This window comes from Dreissena polymorpha, chromosome 9 (genome assembly GCF_020536995.1).
Source record: "Dreissena polymorpha isolate Duluth1 chromosome 9, UMN_Dpol_1.0, whole genome shotgun sequence".
In the NCBI taxonomy this organism is placed as follows: Eukaryota; Metazoa; Mollusca; class Bivalvia; order Myida; family Dreissenidae; genus Dreissena; species Dreissena polymorpha.
The window spans coordinates 100,975,601-101,002,676 of NC_068363.1; the positions used below are offsets into that span (position 1 = coordinate 100,975,601).

Sequence of the window (27,076 nt, forward strand, 5' to 3'; positions counted from 1 at the left end):
TTATGGCAAATGTTAAAGTTTGCACAAACAAACAAAGCAACAAACTAACAGACAGGGAAAAAACAATATTTCCCCCACTATAGTTGTGTGGGACATAAAAATAAGATTTTCAATTTGAGCTATGTTTGAATAAATTGGTCATCAATAGTCAGAGACATTGCAGTTTCAGTAACTTTGTAAAATTCCAGTTTTCCATACTGATCTAAACGTCTCGTTTATCTAAACGATAAATATCGTATACCAACTTTGTCATGCCAATCATTTGTGAAAGTTTGAGAAAAATCTGACCAGAAGAGGGGTAAAGTACACAAACTTTTATTTACTATATTTTCTATATTCTTTGGTGAGCAAACCGACATAAAGCCATAATTCTGCCAAGTAATAATTCCTGGTGCAGGAAAAATTATTTCCCTTATTATCATCTACACAACACTCACATTGGAAAATACATTCGGATTGACAAGGGTAATGCAGGGATGCCTCATTCTTTTTAGGGGCATATAACTCCATATAAAATTATCTGTTCTTCCAATTTCATAATCAAATTCCGTTAAGATCTATATTTATTGGCATGACAAAGTCGTGCATCGCATGCTTCCAAGTCCACAGGCGTGCAATTCGATCGAATTCCTCCTTGTTGTTCCTGTACGATCGTCCAATCACTGGCTCCATGCACACGTCGCAATATGGATCGGTGAGCAGTGACTGAATGCTTATCAACACCTTAGAGATTGTCAACGCCAGACTCCAGTTGTAGTGGATGGAGTCGAGACCCACGTATCCATGACGACTGGTGTTTGGGTGAAATATCTTTGTGATGAATTGCACTCTTGGTGGTCGCATTGGGTAGCTGAATGAAAGAAAATACCAAAATACCAAGAAGTTTAACGAGCTTCTCAGCCCATGTGACCCAGTCTTCCGAGATATCATCCAGACAAATGTTCACAACAAGTCTCAGGAAGTTTGGGCAATAAATGTGGCCTCTATAGTGTTCATAAAATGTTAATTCAATTTAACCATTGACCTAGTTTTTGACCCTACATCATCAAGTTTCGAAATTCCATCAAGATATAATTGGTATAAATAATCTGACCAAGTTTCATGAAGATTGGACAATAAACATTGCCTCTTGGAGTGATCAAAATCTTTTTCTTTTATTTGACCTAGTGTTTAATATAAAGAAGTGAAACTCCAGCTGCTGGAGCAGTATTGAATTTTCATTAAAAACAATTAGTTGGTCCTTTATTTAAGGCAAGTGACCGATTGCCCAAACAGTACAAAACAGCACAATACAGCACAATACAAACCAACATAAACACAAAATATGAATAAAGCTGGGGTCACCGCCTTGGAACGGTCAATGCAAAGCATTGGGGGTTTAAACCTGGTTATAGAGCGCTCAACCTCACACTTGGCCCAGCAATATTCATAATACATTCAAGTGTAAATAAAATTTAACGTCATAGCATTGTAACTCAAATTAGACAATAATAAAAGGGAATTAAAACGCATTCAATTTAATTACTATTTAATTACTCAATTGCATTGAAGATACAAGAGTAACAGAATTACAACTTTTTGACGAACGATCAAATAAAACTATTAACAATTGTCAACTACATTCCTTCTTTATAGAAAAGATTTGAGAATGTAGAATCATAGAGTTAATATCTCAGATAATCATCGCGCAAATACAGGAAGAAGCAGCAATAATGGGTGTAAAAATTCCATATTACATAGCTTGGTTGTTTATGTGACTGCTAAACAAATTAAAAATAATTAAATCAAACAAGAAACGCCTATCAGAGAGAAAATATAAATAAAATGGAACGTTATAAACCCAATGACCTATGCATGTAGATTACAACTGGGAAAGTCGGTCGTATGACGTCACAAAAATCCATAATGACATAATGACGTGAACAAATTCCAAGGGCAGTACTAAATAAAAATATTAATCGGGCTGTGCTTCTAATAAAACAAGTTTACGTGATTTAATATTAAGAAGCAAATGAATACAAATGGTAATTCCATTAAAGCGACATTATTGGAATCAAACAGTATATAGGTGTTTTGACAACTGAAGACAGAAATGATTTGATGTACGATTTGAGTCCAAATGTAGTTTACATGCAGATTTGTTCATACGACACAATGACACAATTTTATTCAACAGTGAAAAATGCCTATAATGTAGTATTCATGCAGATTTGTCCATACGACACAATGACACAATTTTATTCAACAGTGAAAAATGCCTATAATATCACTAATGATTCCAAATTTTAAGGGAAGAAAGATATAGTGAATCGAAAACCATCAAACACGTGTTTTTAAGTACATAAGCATTGTATCCTTTTGATAAAAACAAGTTAATTAAATTGAAAAGTTTAATATGAACATTTGGTTTAACATATTTTAATTTGCGGACACGCTTCAAAACATCTCCGTAAAAAAAATGCCATAAAACCCAGTTTTAAACACAGCTGAGATAGCATTGGGGCAAATGTTCTGACAAAGTTTTATGAACATTGGTAATAAATGATGACAAGGGAAAACAGACAAAAGTAAAACACAAAAGCTAACCATGAACATGTTTTTGCTAAGCACAGCTAAAAACAGCAATTAAAAAGAGAGAAACAAGAGCTGTTCCAAAACAGCGTGCTTGATTATTCTTCTGCTTTGATAATATAATGTACATTATATGTCAGTCATCTGATATAATGACCAAAGAGATGTGTTTGTCAGAAACACAATGCTCCCTACTGCACCGCTTTGAAGCCATATGTTTGACCTTTGACCTTGAAGGATGACCTTGACCTTTAACCACTCAAAATGTGCAGCTCCATGAGATACACATGCATGCCAAATATCAAAGTTGCTATTTTCAAAATTGCAAAAGTTATGACCAATGTTAAAGTTTTTGGGACAGAATGACAGAGTGACAGAATGACAGACAGACAGGCCAAAAACAATATACCCCGGATTATTCGATCAGGGGCATACAAAGACATTATAAACATTGAATAAACAATATATGTTGTAGTTATATAGTGCATATAAAATTTAAGCTGAAAATAAAAATTAAAACAAGAATCATATCAAGAAAATCAATTTAGTTGATTCAAATTAACAATAAAATCAAGGACTGCATATAAGCTATCTACAGAGAAAAATATACAGCACAACACCTCCATCTAAACTCAATTTGAATTGAAACCATTTTTCTATTTTTAGTAAAAATGACATTGACCAGACTGTCTTGAAATGCAAATCCTCCCTAAATGAGCCTATAATTTACCTAAGAACCAAAATTACAGCTCAATACCTCCATCAAACTTAAGAAAGGGAGTGCAAACTATTTTACCAATAAAGAACCTTGACCTTAACCCAACTTGCCAAAAATTAAAGCTTAAACTAGGTCTGCATGTCAGCTACAGACAGAAGTTATTGTAAGTAAGCGTTTACCTGAATTACCTATGTACCGAAAGTACAATATGCGGCATAATTCTGCTAAATTGTAGGTTAGAGTTATGGAACTTGACCAAAGACCTCGCACAATGACCCATAACATGAGTAAAGTTTTAAATGAACACCTGTCGTAGAAACAGTAACACGGAGTTGTTGCACATATACATTAACCACAGCATTATGCAGACAGTTACACCAACATTTGGTGTTTCCCTGAATAGTTGAGCTAAAACAGATATTAAACTCCATGAATTTGTATCAAAGGAACAGAACTGTGTCTTTTTTAATTGATGGCTTTTTTCAACTTTATGTAATGAAACAATTATTGGCATTTATTGATATTAAACCTCAATAATCAATTAGCTGCACTTAAAAAAGCATGCCCACTGTCATGTAAGCAGACAAATACCAGGGTTGAAAAGACCGACCTGTCTTGAATCTGCAGATACAGTATGAACAGGCCCCCCCCCCGCTCAAATGGGCTGCCCCTGGGCCCTGTTATTGATGCCTGCCAATGACAGCAGTGTCTGTCTAGGGGCTCGGCGCGAATCCCCTCAGGTGGGTCGGAGCGTAACGTCTTCAGCTCGCTTCGAAGTCGCCTGTGTCGCCAGGAGTTCTCCTCTATTGGAGGGGTACTCTGCAGATAAAGTAAAACAAATAAATGTATAGAAATAACAAATATTTGCTATATCCAAGACAAAAAACTATTAAATAATGGTATGTTCAATTCTCTTATACGCGTCGCTCTGGAGAGCGGCGACTAGTATGTAATGCATTTTTTTCGCTTATGGGAGGAGAAGTTATTTTACGGATCAATGTATATATTTTTGTTTTAAGAAAATCTTGCATAGTGGTGATTTTTTCGTGTAAATTAGTGTAAATAAGTACTGCATTTGTGCCTATTACATTTATTACAACATGTATTGCCAATAATGCAAAGCTAATTGTTTTAATTAATAACTGATCCACAACTGATCACAGGGGAAAGATCACAGGGATTGGGCAAATACGCAAAACTTTCTGGTTTTGTATAAAAACAAAACATAATCAAAATATATTTATTTTGTGGTTTTTCTAAATTGCTTATTTAGTGGTGAATCAATGTAGTACGATATTTGACGACCTATCGCGCAAGCAAGTTTATTGGAAAACGTACAATGTATTAGTTTATTAATAGACATATAATAACGATCGCTATACACGACTTCACCAAATAGCAGTACATATATGATGTCAGCCGGAATAGCTCAGTTGGGAGAGCGTTAGACTGAAGTTGTTTACGCAACAATCATCTAAAGGCCCCCGGTTCAATCCCGGGTTCCGGCACGAACGGAACTGTTCGGCGGCTGACAATTTTGTTCAGTCAGGTTAATAAATATAATAAAGCTTTATTTTATGTAGACATTTTAAAATCCATTTTACTACAATTGGACATTTTTATTAAAATTAATGGATTCCGCGTGGTAACAACGTTAATTAAAATTTCTAATGTCACTTTTTCTTACATCACTTAAATATCTTATAAAAAATACACGTGTTTTTATATTAACAAATAAATGCAAACAACACATCTATTATCCATGTATTTTTATGGTTGTCTATCATAGGCCCTAAGTACTATCTCTACCACATAAAGAGCACGAAGCGCGACACGTATTATTGATTGTAACAAAGAGTTGCGATAAAGGAAGCAGCCGCTTATCAAGGAGGAGATGTGTCCCAGCAACCCGTTTCCCTAGAGTCAAGCACTCCTCGGAGTTTTTTTGAAGAACCACATATAGAGCGCGAAGCGCGACACGTATTACTATCCAGGTGGTATGGGCCCTTTAGCATTATCCGACCATTTCGTCCATAGTTATCTTCCTTAGAAGTTGAGAAATTTTGAAATCGTTGTTCGAAGTCCAAAATTTTCATCCGATTGTTCCCAAACTTGCTAAGGATTTTTTATCAATGAGGACCCAACCCAAACTCTATATGAGCAATATCGGACCATAAGTCCAGAATTATGTCTCTTTGAATTTAAAAATAAAAGTGAAAAACTGCTTGGTTAGGTGATTATGTCAACATTTTCAACAGATTCTTTCCAAACCTACAGTGTCTTCATATCAATGAGCATTTTTACCTCATTTAAAATGAGAAACATCGGGACAATAAGTCCAGAATTTTTTCTATTAAATTTGACAAAATAAACAATTTCCACTTGTTTAAAAGATTTCACAACTTTCGTCTGAATCTTTCCAAACTTGTTAAGTGTTTTTATATCAGTATTACTCGAACCCTATTTAAAATGATGAATATCGGAATAATAAATCTATTATGATCTTTTACTGAATTTCAAAGTATTGTAAAATGCAGCTTCTTTATGCCATTTACAGTTTTCATTCAATTTTTTATAAACTTTTACAGTGTTTTCATATCAATGAGTACTCAACCACTATCGTAAATGAGGAACGTAACGATAAGTTCAGAATCATCTCCCCTTGAAGTTGAAAAAAATATGAAATTACGCTTACAAGATGAAACAGATTTTTTAAAACCTACACAGTTATGTTCCATTAATGAAAACTGCACACGGATGCCAGTAAAAAAAGGGATCCCTGATTGCTATGTCGTCACCATAGTCTCAATGGTAAAGCTCATTCATGTGCAGAAGATATGGGAGTGGCCTTACATTATGAAGTGATGCTGTATGGCCAGACAGACAATATTATTCTTGAGGAAAGTTCACCACGAAGCAAACCGAGCAACTATCCAGCATTGTGAAGTACGTTAATGGCCCATTAACTTATATGTAATCTGTGAAGCAGAGTGTGGCTTCATGCCAGCTTACAAAAGGTTTTTTATAGGAAATTGTATCCAATATCAACTGTATTTTTGTCATCACGGCTGTCAATAACCTTCTCACACTTTTCCAGGGTAAACTGGTTTACCAGTAGTCACAGCACACTCTTATACCAGTAACCGACAACTACCCGACTTAAATCAGAGGTAAGGGAAGAATGGCCATAGAAAGGATATCTTGAACAATACCCGGTAGGCTGATAATCAAACCCGCAAACCTCCGATTTGTAGTAAATCACGCTACCAACTGAGCAAGACCGGACTGCAAATGCCCTGTTACCTGTAGTCTCATATTTTCCAGACAGTATCGACATGGTGAGCTCTCCAGTCTGTAATGAGCAAACATAATGGCTTTCAGCATGGTTATATATCAAAAACTAATTCCAGCATATACATGTATATATTGCATTTGTGAAATCCATATATTTTAAACAAAATACGTTTATGATAAATTCCTAGATTAAGAAAGGGGTACAGGTAAATATTACCAATACATGTAATACTTTCTTTGCAATTAAGTATACAGTCATGATTGCAATTATACAGTCATGACATATATCAATGCACAAACCTGTGCAAGAACAGTGAGTAATAAAGTTATCATAAATTAAGTACAGAAACACAAATAAAAGAACATGAACAACTTTTAACACAAAATCTGCATAATTTATTTTGAACAGTTAATAAAATGACACTTTTCTGGAAAAACAGGATTTGCTGCATGTGTTGTCAAAAATGAGTGTGGGCAGTGTGCACAGGCTAATCAAGAACGACACTTTCCACCCTGAGAGGATATTCGTTTAAGAAGAGACTAACTTTAAACAAAAAATTCCATATAAGCAAAAAGTGTGGTCCCTGAATAGCCTGTGCGGACTGCAAAGTCTAATCTAAGATGCAACTTTACACTCATGCATTAAGCCCTGTTTTCCCAGAGTGAGGCTCAAATGCATCATTGAAACAATCTAAGAAATCTCAACAACTATCTGCTCACAGTTTTGAGTAGATCATTTTCCACTTCTTCACTTTGTACTTGGGGTTGAAGAGCGGCCATCTCAGCATGACAAACTCGTGCCAGCGCGTCTCCCCGCACAGCAGGTGCTGCCAGCGCTGACACACCATGCCCGCCGTCCACAGCGAGATGTCGTCAACGTAACTGAACACCAGTAGAAACACCGCAGGGTAGACAATTGGAGACTTTTAAGGTCAAGGAAAAAATAAATAATAACTGATCACCAGTAGCAACACTGCATCAAGGACTTTTAAACATAATTAAATGTATTTCTTATAAACAAAATAATTTTCAGTGAAATAAATACTATTTGCTTTAATTAAAAAAAGTGCTGGACGGGGCCTTTAGCTTGAACGCATAACTAATTGCTAAGAGACATACTAGTAAAACCACAATGGTATAACAGGGCATTACAAGTTTCTCCATTTGACCATTCTAATATGCAATTTTGCGCGTCTGAAGTCCCTAAATCTAATTGTGTTTTAAACATCTCTTACTAGATTCAGTTTTTAAGGATTCTAGTCCAACCCTAATGTACTGATGAGAAGTAAACCGCATAAAACCTGAACAGACTGCGGGTTGCTTATAGCCTCGTTCAATTTGTTTTAATAAAATAATTGATAATTTAACAACATAATTGCTGACATTACACACTTCCAGTTCAGTATGCCTTATTATGAGAATAAATAGAATCATTTTCTAGACCTTAATAAATGCATAAGCAAAGTGTTTGATTGATATTTTCACTGTCTTTAATATTAATATTTAATATTTATTTATTCGTTTGTATCTGTGAATATATAGTGGATATCTACCCAGTTCGCCGTACACTGCAGCAGAACACGCATTACTTCTTACTCTAAGTAATCTTTTACAAAATTTAAGATTGATTCTTTCTAGTTCTTTTGAGTTCGTGTATCCCCAAACTTCGCAAGAATAGTTAAGTATTGGTGTAACAAATGCATCGAATAGTTGACACAAAGTTTTTGGCGAGAAATCAAAGTCGCGGCATTTGCAGAAAAGAACATTTAAAGCTTTTAAGGCCTTTCCATTTAGATATTCAATGTTTTTACAAAAGCTTCCTCAGTAATTAAAACCCGTCCCTAGATAGTTAAAATCATCAACAACTTCGATTGGTTGGCTATTATATGTCCAATTTTCGTTTGCTAATAAACTCCGCGTTTTCTGAAAACAATTATTTTAGTATTTGTGATATTTACAGTTAGACCCCATGTGCAACAATATGAAAACAAAAGATCTAAATGCCTCTGAGTTTCTTCGATGTTTATCCTATAATAGCCATATCATCAGCGAACAATAACAAAATCACAATAATATCATCAATACTTAAGCCTGCGTCAATGTCACACTGCAAATAAAGCTCTAAATCTTCAACAAAAAATGAAAACAAAAGAGGTGACATCACCTCCTCTTGTCGTTAACCAACAGCGTAGTTGAAATATTCAGAATAAAGTGAACAAACCTTCACACAAGATTTTACTTTTTGGTACATGTCTTTAACAATTCTAAGTAGTTTACCATCAATACCTGTTTTATATTTTTAAGCCAAACTGCATTTCTATAAATATAATACAAAAGTTTCATCACTTCAACGTAACTTACATAAGCCCTCATATTTTCATTTCGGTATTTTTTAATAAGAGAATGTAAAATAAAAACTGGGTCTAATGTTGAACGCCCTTTGCGAAATCCGAATTGAGCATCCGAACCACTATTATTGTCCGTACAAAAATTGTAAATTCGTTGATTAAGTAAAGTAGTAAATAGCTTGGACAAACAACTTACAAGCGTAATACCACGATAATTATTAAGGTAGAGCCACTGTAATGATTTCCTGCGATTTCTCTGAAGATTGAAGAGCCTTTGTGAAGTTGTCGTAGCCGAGTGGTTAAGGCCATAGACTAGAAATCTTTTGGGATCTTCCCGCGCAGGTTCGAATCCTGCCGACAACGCATACTTTTTGCGATGCGTTTTATTTCTTTTCTAACGTATTTTGATCAAATATAGTATATAAGCTATGTTTTTGTTAAATAGAAGTCCGGTTTTCCAGCATTAACACAAAAATTGCAATAAATACCTGTATAAACCATACTTTGGGTGATTTCGGCTGAAAAAACGAATCATGCATGTTGCATTTTTATTTTTATTTCAAAAAGTAAACGGTAAATCTGTCTATTTCTTGGTATTTTGAGGTATATAGTGTATCTATAAAAACTATGTATAAATTATTACTTAAATGATACTATTTTGAATTTTATAACACTTTGTTTTTAACCAACCCAATTTCTACTTGTTTGAAAACACTTACATTTCATGGCGCTCTTCCATATATAACAAGTTATAAAAAATAAATGTCTGTAAAAGAATTCTTATTTCATCTTGTTTAAACTTTAAACACCTTTACTGCATCCATACACACTAACTGCATGCCTATATTTGGAAATCTGGATGAATTATGGAACTTTCATATACCCCAGGGGTGAAAATAAACTGGAAAAAAGCCGAGCGTGGGAGTGGTTTTGAAAAAATCAGTATATTTTTTTTTAAAGCACGGAAAGCCTACCTAAAAATGAGCATGTAGTTCAGTGAAATGATGCTGATTAAGAAAATAATACATTAGATGATATTGGGAAAGGTGGCCATTACAGTATTAGATATATATATATATTATAACCCTGTGTTTGCTATAGTTACTTTAATTAATTAATACATTCCGCTTCCGCATGTCTTCATAAATAAATTGGACGAAACCGTGTAAAGTTGTAAACATCCTGAACATCAATCTAATTCAAGGTCCAACAACATCCGCATTCGGAAAAAAAATTACATTTCATTGTAAATGCCACACTTGTCACTCACCTAAGGATTACTACGAAATACCGTTATGGTCATCGTGGTTACACATGAAAATCCAGAGGGCGTCAATGCGATAGTGCTGTAGTACGATGACGACAATGCGATAGAACGTTGGCGACATTGCGAGAGTACGATGGCAATAACGCGATAGTACGATGGCGACAATGCGATAGTACGATGGCGACAATGCGACAACGCGATAGTACGATGGCGACAATGCGATAGTCATATCGTACTGTCGCCATCGAATCATCACATTGTCGCCAACGTACTATCGCATTGTCGCCATCGTACTATCGCGTTGTCGTACTGTCATCATCATATCATCGCATTGTCGCCATCTTACTATCGCACTGTCGCCAGCGTATTGTCGTACTGTCGTTATCGTATTATCGCACTATCGCATTGCCGCCATCGAACGATCGCATTGTCGCCATCGTATTGTCGCACTGTCGTCATCGTATTATCGCATTGTCGCCATCGTACTATCGCACTGTCGCCATCGTATTGTCGCACTGTCGCCATCGCACTATCGCACTATCGCATTGTCGCCATCGCACTATCGCGTTGTCGCAATCGTAATATCGCGTTGTCGCCATCGTACTATCGCATTGTCGCCATCTTACTATCGCACTATCGCATTGTCGCCCTCTGGATTTAAATGTGTAACCACGTTGGCACTAACGGTATTCCGTAAATAACTGGTCTTTGCTGCCTGGAGCTTTATTGACGTTGCCTGGAGCTTTATTATACGCTTGAGCGATTTAACTGCACTGTGAATTTCCCTGACACAGAAGTAAAGTTGTTTGGAAGTTCTCTACGTGTGCTTATGCTCAGAGTAACAAATGGTACATTTTGTTTAATCATTTTATAAATTTTTTAAATACCTTAAAAACTGAAACTGAGGCCATGGCAAGGCAGAGGTGGGGGAGACGAATAGAATTCTTTTTGACAACGATTGGATTTTCTGTCGGTGTCGGAGATTTATGGCGTTTTCCATTTTTGGTGATGAAAAATGGTGGAGGTGAGCTTAATTATTTGCTTGTTTAGCGTTTACTAGTATCAGTGAATGGATCAGTTTCGCAATACAAGTTCATCTCAGTAATCGTACAAAATAGCGTTATTTATGAGCACATGTATCTTTTGTTGACGTATTTGCAATTAAACGTAGTCTAAAAAGGTCGATAATCCTGACATCTGACGATAGCGCCACTAAAGAATTTACAAAATACATTTAAAGGCAAAGATTGAGGGGGAAGATGTAATTATATGTGGTTGTAATGCGTCGAAAAATGACTCTGTAAGGAAATCTATTAATACTCTTTTTTTCTTTGCGGTTCTGTTAAAGATAAATTATTGAATGATTATTTAAGATTGTTATAGTACAAATATAGCTCAGATAAACATGCCAAATTTCTTTGATGCATGTGAATTCTGTAGTTTCATAAACTCATTTAATGTCGTTTAAGCATGTTTAATTTAATTATCATCACCGGTTCTTAATGATAATCTATCATTTCATATAAACGATCGTTGACATCGATGCAAACGAGATGCTAATTTTGTCATCTGCCATTATATCAATACACAAGTTTAAAAAATAATAAAATGTGTATTCCTTAGTATCATTCCTATAGCAAATTTCCATTTGTAGAATATGGAGAGTAAATTGCAATGAGATCTGTATTGCGCATACGGGGAAAGAACTGTGTGAAATTTTAAAATGATTGTTACACCAGCTGGAAAGTTTTATACAATTATTTTTTGTTGGCTTTTTACTGTACACTTCCATTATTAGACTCTAAAATGGTGAAAAAACAAAACAAACGCATCATGGGATAGAGGTTTTAAGAAAATGACAATTACAAATGACCATCGCAAACTTGAAAATCAGCTTGACGGTTAGCTTGAATATCATCTCTCCACCATTACTATAATCACCATAGACAACAACAACAACATCATCATCATCATCATCATAATCGGGCTTGGTATTATACGTGCTTCCACTAATTTTCTATTTAATTATCAACAGGTGCGTTCCTCATCCCAATCGTTATATTCAATATACTGGGTGCAATGCCTGTCGTATATCTAGAGATGATAATGGGGCAGTACTCGCAGAGTGGAGCCGTGTCCGTGTGGAGAGTCTGTCCTATATTTAAAGGTATAAAACACTTAATTGTTTCGGCGTATTACACTGTTGCTTTTAAGTTACACACATTCATAGCTAGTTTTACATTAAACCAATGTAACAATTAAAGAACGCATGCCTGCCAAATGTTTGGATATAGTTCATGGCCATTTTGAACGATGCCAACTGCACAAAACCATCGATAGTGTCCACTGTTCCATCGCGTCTTTTATTTGTATGCCATGTTGCTTAATGAAGCGCTTTAAAAATCGTTACTGAGTGTTATTAAAGGCCTTCTTTCGATCCCACACTCTAGACGTCGGATACGGTACCGTGATAGCAACGTTCCTTTTCTCCATCTACTACGCCGTTATCATTGGGTGGATGCTGTTGTACTTCGTCTATTCCCTCTTCCCGAAGCTCCCCTGGGCGTCCTGCGACAACGAGTGGAACATCCGGGAGACGTGCATCGTTGATCGCGTGGCTGCTGCGACAAGTAACGTCACCGCCAATACGTCGCCCGCGAATGTTACGTCAGTGCTAACGACGTTAGCGCCGACATTTTCCACCGTGTTGAATAATGCGACATTCAGTTATGATGTGACATTGGGAAAGAGCGAAACAGCGGCTGAACAGTTCTTTAAGTAAGTTGTTGAAACAAATACTAGTAGTAATTGTAATCTAACATAACGTGATTGAAATGCGAATGAACGCAATAGAATACTTCGCTATTTCATTAACCATTGTTATTAAATGTAGCGCTGTCTACATCCCGTGATTAAATTTCCCGTATCTCAAAAAAGTTATCATATACACCATACCTAACCGAATATGAGTAAATACCATTGTAAGTCACCGAATGTAGGTTAAGTGACCTCGATTGTCGCAGACACATTGACTTTATGTTCACGTTTCTAACAGAAAACGGGATTGAATGCTAACATATATCACGCAATGTGATTGAATGTAAGTAGAAAGCACGTGATTTAATTGTAGCCATATCTTACAGAAAAAGTGATTGAAGGTAACCGAATAACAGAAAAAATTATTTCGTGTAACCGTATTTCACATAAGAGGTGATTGAGTGTTATAGCTTTTTACAGAACGGGATTGAATGTTACCCACGCAATGAACCAAGCATTGTTCGTCCGACTGATACAAACTATAATGTACCGGTAACAGTAAGTTTAAAGTATCATAATCAAATGCCTTCGCTTCAACCAACTGTTGCTTCCTTTATACACACTGACATGGTTTCAAGACAAACAATCATGCAATTTTATTCACAGACAGGCGTCGACTTGAACACGTTTAAGATCATTATACTACTAGCTTACAAGTTCACGTACGTGATCTGTTTGAAAACAAAAGCGAAATATTATCGTCGGTACGGGAACTATCAACGATCAACGATCTTCATTGTGTACAAAATATGCGCACGTGTTACTTATTTGTTATGTATTTGATAACAAAAGCGTAAAATATGCTGATTTCCTCGACTTTTTCTATACATACCCAGATTCTACACGTAAATGTTATTTACTTTCCTGATTTTTGTTGTTATTATATACACAAGTCATTATACACTTAAATAAAGGATGTACAGAGACAAATAGTTTCCACAACTGTTTCTTTATATGGATGGGTGGGCGGAAACAAACACCTTTCTAAGACTTATTGCTCAGTCATACAGTCTCAAACAATCTTATTTACTTCGTATAATCTGATTCAACGCAGTTGGACATGCACATTAATAGACAGTGTGGTTTTAAGTAAATAAATAAATGAATACATCTTAGTTACTAATCCGCTTGGAGATCAACTGGGAGTTTTAATATATGTGAATACGGCTTGAGACTAGCATACACTTACTGAACTTACGTGTTAACAAAGCAAAAAAATACATTTACCCTGCTGCTGGTTTTTAATAGTGTTATGTGGTTATTAAAAGGTACAAGGCTCTGATGTTGTCTGAGGGTCTCGAAGTGTTGGGTGGAGTCAACTGGCCTATGTTTGGTTGTCTCGTCGCCATAGAAGCACTGTGCTTCTTCTGTATTTTCAAGGGCGTCAAATTGTCCGGCAAGGTGTGTTCATGTCTGAATATGAAGTATAATGTAGTATACGTGCACATATCAATGTTTTCCTGTGATAAAGGTATACTCGTCATGCAATTTGAGCAAATATAATTTGTTAGGGTCTATATCAGAGTCAATGATTGTTTGTTTTAATCCCCATTGTATGAGATGCTATAATTGTATCCAGTGATTAGTTTCATACCTTTCAGTCACCACTTCCCGATTTTTGCTGCCGTTTTAGAATCGAAAGCCTCCCAAATGAAATATATGCCCGAAAGTTGAGAGATGATTAGTGGCTCGAATTTGAATTAATCATCAACATCTAACTATACCGACAGCGTCATGAAATCGTCCCGTCAGTAATTCGGCAATGCCTTTTCTTTACGGATATTACCATTTACATTTATCATCATGAAATGGTTCGTTAAGATCCTACACCGTGATACATCAATGTGTTTCTGAGGTTTTGTTAAAAAAATATAAGCGTCTGACAGTATTTTTTTCAGTAAAGTGACTTTTAATCTTAATAAAATGATCATGTTATATGTTTTTAGGTTGTGTACTTTACGGTACTCGGACCTTTCGTGATGCTGTTTATATTTTTGGTCCGTGGCTCGATCCTACCAGGAGCGGTAGACGGCATAAAATACTACATAACGCCCGACCTGAGAAAACTCAAAGATACAAAAGTAAGGTTCCCACATACATAATACGATGATTTCGAATTAAAAAAGTTAGATAAATTAGAAGGAAAAAACTCCGAGGAAGAGGAGGAGGAGGCTTAGCAGGTGGAGCGAGAGGAGGAAGACAATGAAGAGGATATGAAGGGAGATAACTCAGTGTTAATGTGAAATGTTAATGTACAAAGCATAGAATTGCTGTGTGATACAGTTTTTTTCGATTCACAAATTGCAAAATGGAGAATTCCATTTTTTGAAGTTGTGAAGACCTGTATGTGAATGGCTTAAATATTTATATTTCTTAGAACTACGTCCAAATGGTTCCAGATATATTCAATCATTCCGAAAATCAGACAAAAGAAGAACAAAATCTTTCGGTTTACAAATGAAACAAATGTTTGAAAAATTGTTGTATTTTTCAGATCTGGGCGGAGGCATGTATGCAAGTATTCAGGTCGATAGGGCCTGGATTTGGAGCGATGATCACGTTTGCAAGCTATAACAAATTAAACAACAACTGTGCCAGGTATGATTTCAAATACTTTTAAATTACAAGTATGCGAATACGATTTTTGTGTGTTGTTGATTAAAATTAAACCGGTCGAAATACCAAACGTTCCTTAAATCAAATCGGCTTCCATTAAATCAGACCTTCCATAATTCGGTTGAATCCAAGACAGTGAAGCAAATCAATTACATGTAGTTAGAACAGCCAAACCAAATCGGTTTCATGTTAAAACCGATCTTAAACCTTCTGGTTACACTTCAAAACAGTAATCTTTAATAAAGCACAACAGTCCAAAGATAAAAAAATGAAAATAAATAACCAAGTACGATTGTTTTAATTTTAAATTTGACCTAAAACATATTCGGTACAAAAGAAACAGCACTTTTACTAATCGATGTGCACTCATGCATTCAGCAGGTTACAACAAACAAGTTTTGCTTTAAATTGGAACTCAGCTGTTCGTTTAAACGCTCCGAAACATACTCTTATCAGAATTTTAAAATAAGAAAACGACGCAAAACCAAACAGTATTTGAATCGGTCCATTATGTTTTGATCATCCCATTAAAATCTGGTTGCTAAACGAGCAATTATTAATATGCCATTAAAAGGTCGCAATGGGAAAAAAACGTAATGCTGTGCTGTGAAAAACAGTATATCCTCAGTTGTTTTTTGTAAAAAAGATAATAACTTGTGTGACGGGTATATGTGGAATTTATAACGGAATTAAATATTTCTTCGTTAAGATCACCCTTTTTACTTACATACAAATCCTATTTGGTTTTAACCACACAAATGACCGATAAAAACAGCGAATTAATTGTACAAATCGATTACGGAACAGCATTAAGTTTATACACCTGTCACATCGGATTGGCGTTATCTCTACGACCGAAGCGGTCAGGGTTTTTTAAGGGCCGATAGTCGATAGTAGTAAGAACAACAATTTTCTTCTCAAATAAATCCAAAAACAATCACGTCGGGGGTCCTGTTCTCTGTTTTCTATGCATGTACGCGGCGCTCCCACTATGCTCCCAGTGTTTTCACCGCGTTCATACGAATATCCATCTGCGTTCAAGCGGCGACCACCGGCGATGTAACGGCGTCCGAATTACGTTATGTAATGTCTTATGCGACTTTACTGCCACCATGGCGTTTTCCCCGCGACTGCATAATAAACGTACAGCGACTGCGTTACGTGCATGAAAAAGATGTTTTGGTTATTAAGGTTTTCGCTTACAAATGCGAAAACGTCATCGACTCAGCGTTATGTCCATGTTTAAGGGTAGTGGGCGAGGAAGTCAAGAAACCGACGCCTTCTCCTAGGACAGACTCTGAGTCTAAAGAGACTCACAGTCTAAAAAGCTATCCTCCTAAACTGAGAAGGAAAATAAAGATACCATCTGGGCCAAAAAGACTGTCGCTTAACTACCTGTTTGGTAATTGTCGACCTTCACAATTTGCATCTGCATCTGTTTCTATTCCACAGGACGTGTGCTCACGAGAGACAGTTTAAAATTCACTGGGATGAATTGCTTGTGCCCACGAGTCTGTTTTTAATTTCTCGGTGCTCGTGCTTACTAGACTGGTTTCTATTCCACAGGGACGCGGTACTGGTGTGTCTGATGGACTTGCTCACGGGCTTTACGGGAGGTTTCGTTATCTTCTCTGTTCTCGGTCACGTGGCTTATAGGTCGGGGCTGAAAATATCGGACTTTCAACAATCAGGTATAAAAGCGCTCTGACGCTATATATTCGCCATATAGCTATAGCAGAATGACAGAGGGCCCTCCTTCATATCTTCTACCACATCCATTTCAAATATGTGAACCTCTTCCATTGTATGCGCCATCCTTTAAAAAAAAGTCCGACTCCTTTTCATGTGTCAATGTTCTCGTAAATACAGACAAACTCGACGTGTTTCTATTTGCTATTGACTGTTTTATACAACAACATACAGTATGACTTGACATCAAAATATTTGTAATAAATAACACACCTCATACTCGACCGATGCATGAATTCAAGTAGATTGTGGAAACATCACAATTAAGTCATTTACAATGGACAACATTTATCACCTGACGAATTTTCATAAAAGACACCCGCCTGTTCTTTTTCAGGCCTCTGACATTTTTTATTTTGACTGAATCCAGATAGGTGCAGTAAAGGTTGCAAATATATTATGGAAATGGTGGCCTAATTTAATAACGTTAAATTAAACTTGATAACACATTATTGCTCAGTATTATCAACATAAATTCCAATATTCCGAGCGGTCAGTGTTTTTGCCTCATGTTCGTGCCGTTTATTGGAACATTCACAAAGCAAAAAAGCATTTTTTTCACAATATTATAACCAACGCTATTAAATGGGAGCATAGTAAAAATATGAAATCTTAATCAATTTCATTAACGGTGTAATTGTTGCACGAAAAAATGTCACAGAAAAAACTGGGCGATACTATTCGCACGATGGGCTTGCACATTAAGCTCAACACACCAGTTTATTTACTGATATCTAGAGCGATTGAATAATCTGCAAAACAAAGAGGTTGTCTTGTCATCGCAGTGGTTGGTACACTCGCTTCTCACCTCGTTGATCCGGGTACAATCCCGCTCCCGCGCATGTGAGTTTGGTTGATGGCCTCCATACTGAACAGTTGGGTTGCCTCCAGTATCTCTGGTCCCCACCACTATACACACAGCACAAGACCGTCTCAAACAAAAATTATCATTCAGTGCATACATGTAATTAAATATATATTTGAAAGTCGTCTAAATATTTATTACTTCTGTTAGTTAAATACTTAAGAACTTTGAGACACACTCTGAGTTCCCCCATAATGCAGCCTCAGTCTCACGCACTTCGTAAACTTCGGAATACACGCACATGCAAAAAGGGAAACTCTCTTTTAAAAGCATGGTAAACAATATTTTAAATAGATAAAATAGTTCAGTAATGTGTGGTAATAAACTCTTCCTCCACAGGCTAATCTGGGACGACACTTAACGCACGTCCATTAATCTCAGTTTTCCAAGAACGCGGCTCATATATATATATACTTACATATATATACTCATATATATGTATACTTACGCTTTTTTCTTGTCTCCTCTGCAGGGTTCAGTCTAGGGTTCATCGCCTATCCCGAGGCTGCCAATTATCTGCCTCCCCCTCAACTGTGGTCCGCACTGTTCTTCTTCATGTCTGTCTTCCTCGGAATTGATTCGCAGGTGTGACCGGGAAGATACAAAGAAAACTAGTAAATAGCACATGAAAATTAAGTAACATTTTCTTCAATTTGACCTTTTACTAAATGTTCTTGTTTAACCAGTCTACCCTTAATTTTTTGCTCATATGTGTAACCTAAGGAAAATACTTTTCACGCCTGACCAATCACTTAATCAGTTCTGTTGATTTTCCTAAAAAAAACTATTAACATATCAGTACATTGATACTATACGAGTCAGCCAGACTGCGATACGTTTGAAATGTAATATTCTGTCGCTATACTAGTATTATGATAGGTATATCCTTTCTCATTAATAAATTACAAAGAAAACTGTTCAAATGATATAGGACACATACTAAATAATTCACCATAATACAGATTGTTTATGATTTCGACAGCCCTGTTCAAACATTTATGTAAAATATTAAAAACATTATCATAACAGCAAGTAAATACTAAGCACAATAAACTTTTCAGTTTCCCAACTACGAGATTGTGGTAACAGCACTGAAGGACGAGTTCCCAAGGCTTTTCCAGGGCAAGTCCACCGTGATGACACTAGGTGTGATCATGTGCGCGTTCCTCCTCGCTATACCTATGGTAACAGAGGTAGGTGAGGTCTTGCAACGGTATATCACGTGTCAGTGGTCATTTCTAGACACACGATCTCTAACATCCACATAACATTAGAACTCAGTTAACTCCGATGGTTCGAGATTTGCATTTTGGTACCATTTCTGCTATCAATACTGCCCGCGACAGACTTTAGCAATATCATATGAACGTGACACTAGTCCAGTCGTACCTACCACTTCTACCAAAGTATGCTTACATTCACAGCGATGGAACATGGTTCGGCGTCAAATGTGTACTATATGACTTCGGTCATAGAAGAAACCGCTGTTTTGCTAGAATGATGATAATGCGACTAAGATTAATAATTCATTTACATAATTCTTCTTTCCTAACCTTCGCTCGCCGAGTGGGCTATGTTTTGTTATCATTTCTGTGTTTTAACCTCCGCTCACCAAGTTGGCTTTGTTTTGGTATAAAATTCTTCTTTTTCAACCTTCGTTCACCAAATTGGCTATGACTTTTTTTTTTGCTTTCATGATATTCGCTCGTCGTGTCGGTTATGATTTTGGTATCATTTGTGCTTTTTCAACCTGATCTCAGCCAAATTGTTTTGTTTTGGTATCATAACTGATTTCTTAATCTGCGCTCAACGAGTTTGGTATGATTCTATCATTTCTGCTTTTAAACCTTCGCTACCAGAGTTGGCTTTGACTTCGGTATCGTTTTAACTTACTTAATCTCGCTCACCGATTTGGCACTGTTTTACTGTCATTTCTGCTTTCTTAACCTTCGCCCAGCCAGTTTGCTTTATTTTGATATCAGTTTTTTCTTAACCTTTGCTTCGCGAGTTTGCAACGATTTCAGAATAAGGTCTGCTTGATAAACCTCGCTAACCGAGTTTGCTATGTTTTGCTATAGTTTCTGCTTTCTTAACATTGCCTCACCGAGTTAACGATGATTATTGTATTATATGTACAGTATTTCTTCTTTCTAAACCTTCGCTTACCGAATTGGTTTTGATTTATGTATCATTTCTGCTTTATTAAACAAAAGCTCACCGAGTTTGCTACGATTTTTGTATCGTATCTGCTTTCTTAACTTATAAACATAAGCTTAGTGGTTCGGCTTTACATGTTTAGGTATTATTTCTGCTTTCTTAAGCCTCGCTCACCGAGTTGGTTATATTTTGGTATCATTTCTGCTCTCAAAACATTTGCTCATCAAGTTTGCTACGTTTTTGGTATCATTCCTGCTTTCTAAGCATTTGATATTCGGATTTGCTATGTTTGGTGCCATTTCTGGTCTCTTTTCCTGCTCTTTTCTTTTTTGCCTTGTCTATATTTCTTAATTTTATAACAGCACATGCGTTGTTATATAAGGTAATTTTTCATATTTTCGTCTCGCAGAGTGAAATGTACCGGCTAACTAGCCCCTTTATTTGTGCCGCTAATTATGATTTTTTTAATACACTTTCGGCGATTTGATTTTTTTTCCTTTTACAGGGTGGATTTTACCTACTGACGCTAGTAGACTGGTACGCGGCCACTTTCTCCGTGACGATATTCGCTCTCATTGAAGTGCTTGTCATGTCCTTTATATACGGTAAACGACTGTAAACATTGGGACAAAAATGTGCTATGTTATATACTAGTATGCCTATAGCTTCAAAATCTACATGATTTACTGATATAAATCGCGTTTGGTCTGGAGAAAACAAACCTGGTTTGAGGATCATTATCTCTAAGAACCGGTTTTACACTCGAAACAGACTTGAAAATGCCATATTTGTTCAAGGCATTCGCTGTCAATTTCATTACTTATTTCTAAATGATAACACATTGCTTTTAAAATGTATAACATTTTTTATTGTATTACTTGTTTCTAAATTATAACCAATTGTGTTTCATATGTCTTACATTTCAACGCAGGTGTTCGCAACATTGATCAAAATGTGTTTGAGATGACCGGGCAACGCGTACCGATTATTTTCAAGTTCTGCTGGTATTGCCTGACACCTCTCCTTCTTCTGGTCAGTACTCGTTCTCAAGTTTCTTTGAACAAATGTAAATGTGAATGATATGTGTCGGATATGATAGACACCTACGTCTATATTTTTCTCTTCACCTTGCATATACCGATTACGGGTCATACGTCCGTAATCACTTATTTTTATTATGCAACCACGACCCATTGACTTTCGTTTCTAAACCATTAACAACCTTATGGTCTGGACGGGTTTCAAACCAGGCATCCCACGATAAAAAAAATGTCCGCGTCCGCTGGAAAACAGCTTCGGAAAGTTATGTTATACACCTTCCTCTCATTTGTTGTATTTTCTCTTTAAGTTTCGAACGTAACAGGGCTTTGACTTTCCAGGACAACCAATTTACTGGTCAAGACATAAAACCGTAACAAGAGGGCCTGAAAGGCCCAAAGACGCTCACCTGAGATAAAAAGAAATGACATGTTCTTTGCGCAGGTTAATGTAAGATAGCTTTGTTCCCAATAGTTAAAGTACACATAGAAACTGATCCCGATTGAAACTGTTCCAACAATTACTAAGTTCAGTAGTAAGTTGAGAATCATCAAACTTATAAAAAATGGAATCATCTTCATCTATGTTCTTTAATAAACTATCTCAGATGTTGGTAAATTTCCCAAATGTCCATTTCTAGAAACTATCTTGATTAATTACCAGTGACGCAGATTCTTTAAGCAGTAAAAATTTAGTTCTAGGGATGCTGATAAGCCCTGTGCAGCATGTTTTATACACCCTCGGGCAAGAAGGGCATTGGCCAATAGTCAACATCCAATAATATACTTCAATACATCTTTTCTGGGCTTATCTCAATTTTAATTGGCTTTTGCATAGTCTTAGAGGAGTGTTGAGATTTTGATTGACAGATAAGGATCTAAGACAAGGCATTTCAGCCCCTCCCTCTGTGACTCATGAGCTTAGAAAAAGGAAACATGACAATTAACTAAAATTCATTCATGAACTTAAGAGTCAAAATAATACAAAACAACAAAATAGCATATTCATGTTCCTCTAACAAAATGCTTCATTTTGAGTATAAACATGACATTTATTGGTTATCAGATGACAGACTTGTGTCATTAATTAGTTACTGGCTGTTGAGACATTAAACATCATCTAAACACTGCTCAGAAAGAAATGAATTGCAGTATGTACACAATCAAAGTATATACACATGTAAATGCAAAATAATGACACCCTATAGTGAAAAAGATGCATGAAAATGATCAGCATTTTGTCTCCTTTATTGATGGTCATTATCTACTGCACTAAATATGTACAGGTAAGCCAGTGCATTTTACTGGAGTCAAGGTTGCCATGGAAACAGTTTCATCGCACAGTAGTCTGCTGAGATAATTGATTTTCCCAATCCAATTGACCTTAGAAGATGTTCAATCAATACACCAAAACACAGTAGGTTAACTTGGCTTATCAGTAAAGATCAAAGATAAGGCTCTACAGTGCATTAGTACATGTACAGTTATTTTATGACATAGAAACAATAGGTTTATTAAATTGAATGCAAACTACTGTCTTTATGTACACCACATTTTAAGAAATAAGTCCCAGTTTTATACAAGGGAGTTTACTATTAGAAAGTATGTACAGGTTATCTTTCTTTAACAGTATAGCTTATAAGAACTAGAGTGTTCACATGTTTTCACTATATACATACAAATGTATAGAGAAAACTGCCCCACCCCCTGGCGGCCATGTTTTTCCACCAATCATGACCATTTTCGAACTCGTCCGAGATATCTATAAAATTGATGTTTAGAAAAAAAAATGATGATTAGGCAAAAAATGTGACTTCAAGAGTGTTTACAAGCTTTTTTTTACTATATAACTATAAGGAAAATGAACCCCGCCCCTGGCGGCCATGCTTTTTTACCGATCCGAACCATTTTCGAACTCAACCGTCATATCCAGAAAACACATGTTCTGACCAAATTTCATGAAGATTGGGCCAAAAATGTGACTTCTAGAGTGTTCACATGTTTACACTAAATACATATAGAGAAAACTGCCCCGCCCCCTGGCGGCCATGTTTTTTCACCGATCTGGACCATTTTCGAACTCGTCCGAGATATCAATGAAACCAATGTTTTGACCAAGTTTCATGATGATTGGGCAAAATTGTGACTTCTAGAGTGTGTACAAGGTTTCTCTATAGCATTATAAGGAATGCTGCCCCGCCCCCTGGCGGCCATGTTTTTCAAGGGACCGGAACCATTTTTGAACTCAACCAACATATCATTTAGACAAACATTTTGACAAAGTTACATGAGCTTGGGCATCAAATGTGACTTCTACAGTGTTCACAAGGTTTTTCTTTTTTTGACCTAGTTACCTAGTTTTTGACCCAGCATGACCCAGTTTCGAACTCAGTCGAGTTATCAATGGGACAAATGTTCTAACCAAGTTTCGTGAAGATCAGACAATAAATGTGGCCTCTGTAGTGTTCACAAGGCAAATGTTGACGGCGCACGACGCACGACGGACGACGGACAAAAAGCGATCACAAAAGCTCACCATGAGCATGTTGTGCTCAGGTGAGCTAAAAACACAACTTATCCGACAAGAAAGTTAATTAATCCGTTCTTACCGGTTCATTTTGAGTATAAAAATATAAACATTAAAAAAAAAGATCACGGGCTATCTTTTAAATAGCCTGACTGCAACGAAATGTACTAAATGCCTAGTGATTTTGTTTTTTGTTTATCAAAATAACAAAGATGAGTTTTACCGTAGTTCACTAAGAAGTGGCTCTGAAACAAGAAAACTCATCAAGCGCCGTAAGTACCAATAGTAGATGTGGCATAAACAATTCATTGCCATAGGTACACTGTCAGCGCGTCTCCAAATATTTGGTCATCGTGTTTTGGCATATTTTCAAATATGTTCGGACACGAAATCCAAAAAAAAAATCAGAGTCCGAAAACTTAGAGTTATTACGGTGAAATTGTAACTGTGTAACGTCTGTACTGAATGATGTGATTGCCAGCTCAAGACTACTTACAGGTACAGTGAAACATTTCTGAGTGGACAAGTGGACTTGTATGTAAATGTTCATTCACGTCTGATACTCTTACATAAATACAGGTGACCCTGGGATTTACAGTGTACACATACACCCCTCCGGCTTACAAAGGTTATGTCTACAAGCCCTGGGCGGTCGGGTTGGGATGGGTCATAGCGGCCACCTCGCTGGTTCCAATACCAGTGTGCGCAATATACGCGTTGTACACGACACCCGGGACACTACTGGAGGTACGCCTTTACCTTATGAGATGCTTTAAATAAAGGGGTATATCGACGGATAGATAATACGGGATATCATTTTCAAAAATAAGATCATCTATTAACAATATACAATTAATTGTTGCTTAATACCTATAAAGTTTGCTTTTTTTAAAGACGTGTATCGAAAAATAGCTGGCATTGATATAATATTTAATACTTTTATACAAGATAAATTTGTTTCTAAGTATCTGCTTAAAAAGGGGAACGTTTAATTGTGTAGTACATACCTATATCATCATATACAGGGGAAACTACTACTATCGGTATGCCCCTTTAACGGCAATAATTAAATGGTAAAATCGGTAATCAATGTTGGAATTGATTAATTCTTCGTCAAAATTACGTTTTTATGGATGTATTACAAGGAAGGCAATCAGTAGCTGGATTGGTATCACGGTGCTAAACGGAACGGTCTCCTTTACGTGCGGACTACGAAAGACTATCACTTAATTCCTACCACACCAACGGATGCCAGGGATATAAACCACTTGTACAATATGTTGTTTTGGTATGGACACGAAAAAAATCAAAACTTAGTATGCGAAAGATTTTAAATACGCCGTACCCATTGTTTAATACGTTTTCAGAAGCTACAAGTAAACCTACGACCAAACGAACTGTGGGGACCTCCAGCTGACGTGCGCGAGGCGGAATCCAAGCATGCGCAGGATCGACTTCCGGCGAATGAAAAATCAACAATAACAACGCCTGCATTCAATACTCGTTTATAAATACTATTGACCAGTATCTATTACCTTATATTAGGCTACGGTGAAATGTTCTGGGAAGAGTCAATCTACATCAAACGGTTCACACGTTTTATATTTGCTGTTGCTCATAAGAAATGAATAATTTAATTGGAAGATATGTAACTTTTTAGTCACCTCTGATAACTTCAGGTCAGTCATCTCTTGTTGATAGATTGTAAGCAGTCGTGATTTTATTTTTACATTCCTCGTTGTAAATCATATATTCAGCGCCGGGTAATACAGTTACATCTCGATATATGCTAGATAGTGCCAGTGTAGTGATAGTAGTGTAGTTTATGTCGACGTTGTTCTTACTCTGTTCAAGGCTTAACCACCTCGTTAATTTTGTGCAAGAGCCTCACACAATTTACGGAGTCTCCAAACAACTCTGCGCGCCTTAGATACGAACATTCGTTGTTATTTTGCAAAGCATTATAACAACTTGGTTATTAGTGCTTGTACACAACTGAAAATCGAAAAATGTTGATGAACAGTCCATAGAGAAATCAAACGAGAGAGTAAGGGACAAATGACAGTGTAATATCCTAATTAACTCTTTCAGTGCTGGAACCGAATTTTGAAGGCTTTTGCAAACAGTTTGGATCCAGATGAGACGCCTTTTTTTAAAGACATCCAAAAACATGCATATTGTTAGAGCTTGTTTTTAATAACAAGGGGAGCCACACAATATCGTTAATAAACATCAGGAACAAGAGGTTCGCCCCGTTGATTTACGTGCTTTCCAGGAGCAGAGTAAAGAGACAGGTACATTAAGGCAAATACTCGTGAAGAAAACTAAACCTCACCGTATTTTCAATTTATTAGCCTTAATTAAAATTAATAAATCATATATCATCTGAAACTACTTAATTATGCGATAGAACCTGTAATATATGCGATTGTTTATAATATGTTCAAGCAGTTTTTGGACAATGTACTGTACTTGACATATGTTAGTCGTAAAAAAGACATGGACACATTAAATTCTTCAGATTTATCAAAATTGATCAACCCTGTCCTTTTCGAAACGACCGTTTATTAAAATATCGTTCCTATAATGAATGTCATTACCTAGAAGTAGTACAAACAGTGCTGGCCAATGTACTTTGCGGTATTTTAGTTGTAAATTATACATGGCCAAATAAACGTCCTGCAGCGAGTTCACAGACGGTAAATACTTACAAATTGTTTTATGGCTAAACTTTTGCAGTGAGCTTCATCGAGGACAGAGTACAGTACTGGGATCTCAACATTATATTATAGTAATCCTGTTTGCTTTTATTTTAATTAAAAATCATTAACAACAGAACAAAATACCAACTGGTGATAAGAGAACACAAAAATTATATCACTAAACCACTTAAACTATTGCGCCAATCATCTATCAATCAACATTTTAATTGATTGATCTTTGGATGCACAAAAAGGAAAAAATGTTTGTGTCAGTGACAATACAAAATTTAGATTTTCCATTTGAGCTATTTTTTAATAAAGTGGTCAACAATATCCACCCATTGTAGTGCCGCTTACTTTGTACAATACCAAATTGCCATACTGATCTAAACGTCTCGCAAACAGAGC

At 36.3% G+C, this 27,076-nt stretch overlaps 2 protein-coding genes and 2 non-coding genes across 4 annotated transcripts; 3 read left to right on the forward strand and 1 right to left on the reverse strand.

Moving 5' to 3' along the window:
* Positions 1-247: 247 nt before the first annotated feature.
* LOC127846319 (ubiquitin-conjugating enzyme E2 D4-like) lies at positions 248-8,169 on the reverse strand. The gene is made up of 5 exons (XM_052377486.1): positions 8,137-8,169; positions 7,304-7,506; positions 6,593-6,641; positions 3,900-4,108; positions 248-850 (listed from the first exon to the last, which is right to left on the reverse strand). The coding sequence occupies exons 1-5, from the start codon at positions 8,167-8,169 to the stop codon at positions 541-543; spliced, it is 804 nt and encodes a 267-aa protein (XP_052233446.1). The 3' UTR covers positions 248-540.
* Positions 4,708-4,797, forward strand: Trnaf-gaa (transfer RNA phenylalanine (anticodon GAA)). Its single transcript is given in 2 exon segments — positions 4,708-4,744; positions 4,762-4,797. It is a non-coding gene; the product is annotated as a tRNA-Phe (tRNA).
* Positions 8,170-9,212: 1,043 nt separating the features above from the next.
* Positions 9,213-9,294, forward strand: Trnas-aga (transfer RNA serine (anticodon AGA)). The gene has a single exon. It is a non-coding gene; the product is annotated as a tRNA-Ser (tRNA).
* Positions 9,295-11,005: 1,711 nt separating this feature from the next.
* LOC127843766 (sodium- and chloride-dependent glycine transporter 1-like) lies at positions 11,006-26,526 on the forward strand. The gene is made up of 13 exons (XM_052373516.1): positions 11,006-11,222; positions 12,234-12,365; positions 12,649-12,976; positions 14,284-14,416; positions 14,962-15,096; positions 15,510-15,613; positions 17,198-17,322; positions 18,718-18,830; positions 19,307-19,438; positions 20,908-21,007; positions 21,334-21,434; positions 24,546-24,713; positions 25,334-26,526. Exons 1-13 carry the CDS (start codon positions 11,108-11,110, stop codon positions 25,475-25,477), a joined length of 1,830 nt encoding a protein of 609 aa, XP_052229476.1. The 5' UTR covers positions 11,006-11,107; the 3' UTR covers positions 25,478-26,526.
* Positions 26,527-27,076: the final 550 nt, after the last annotated feature.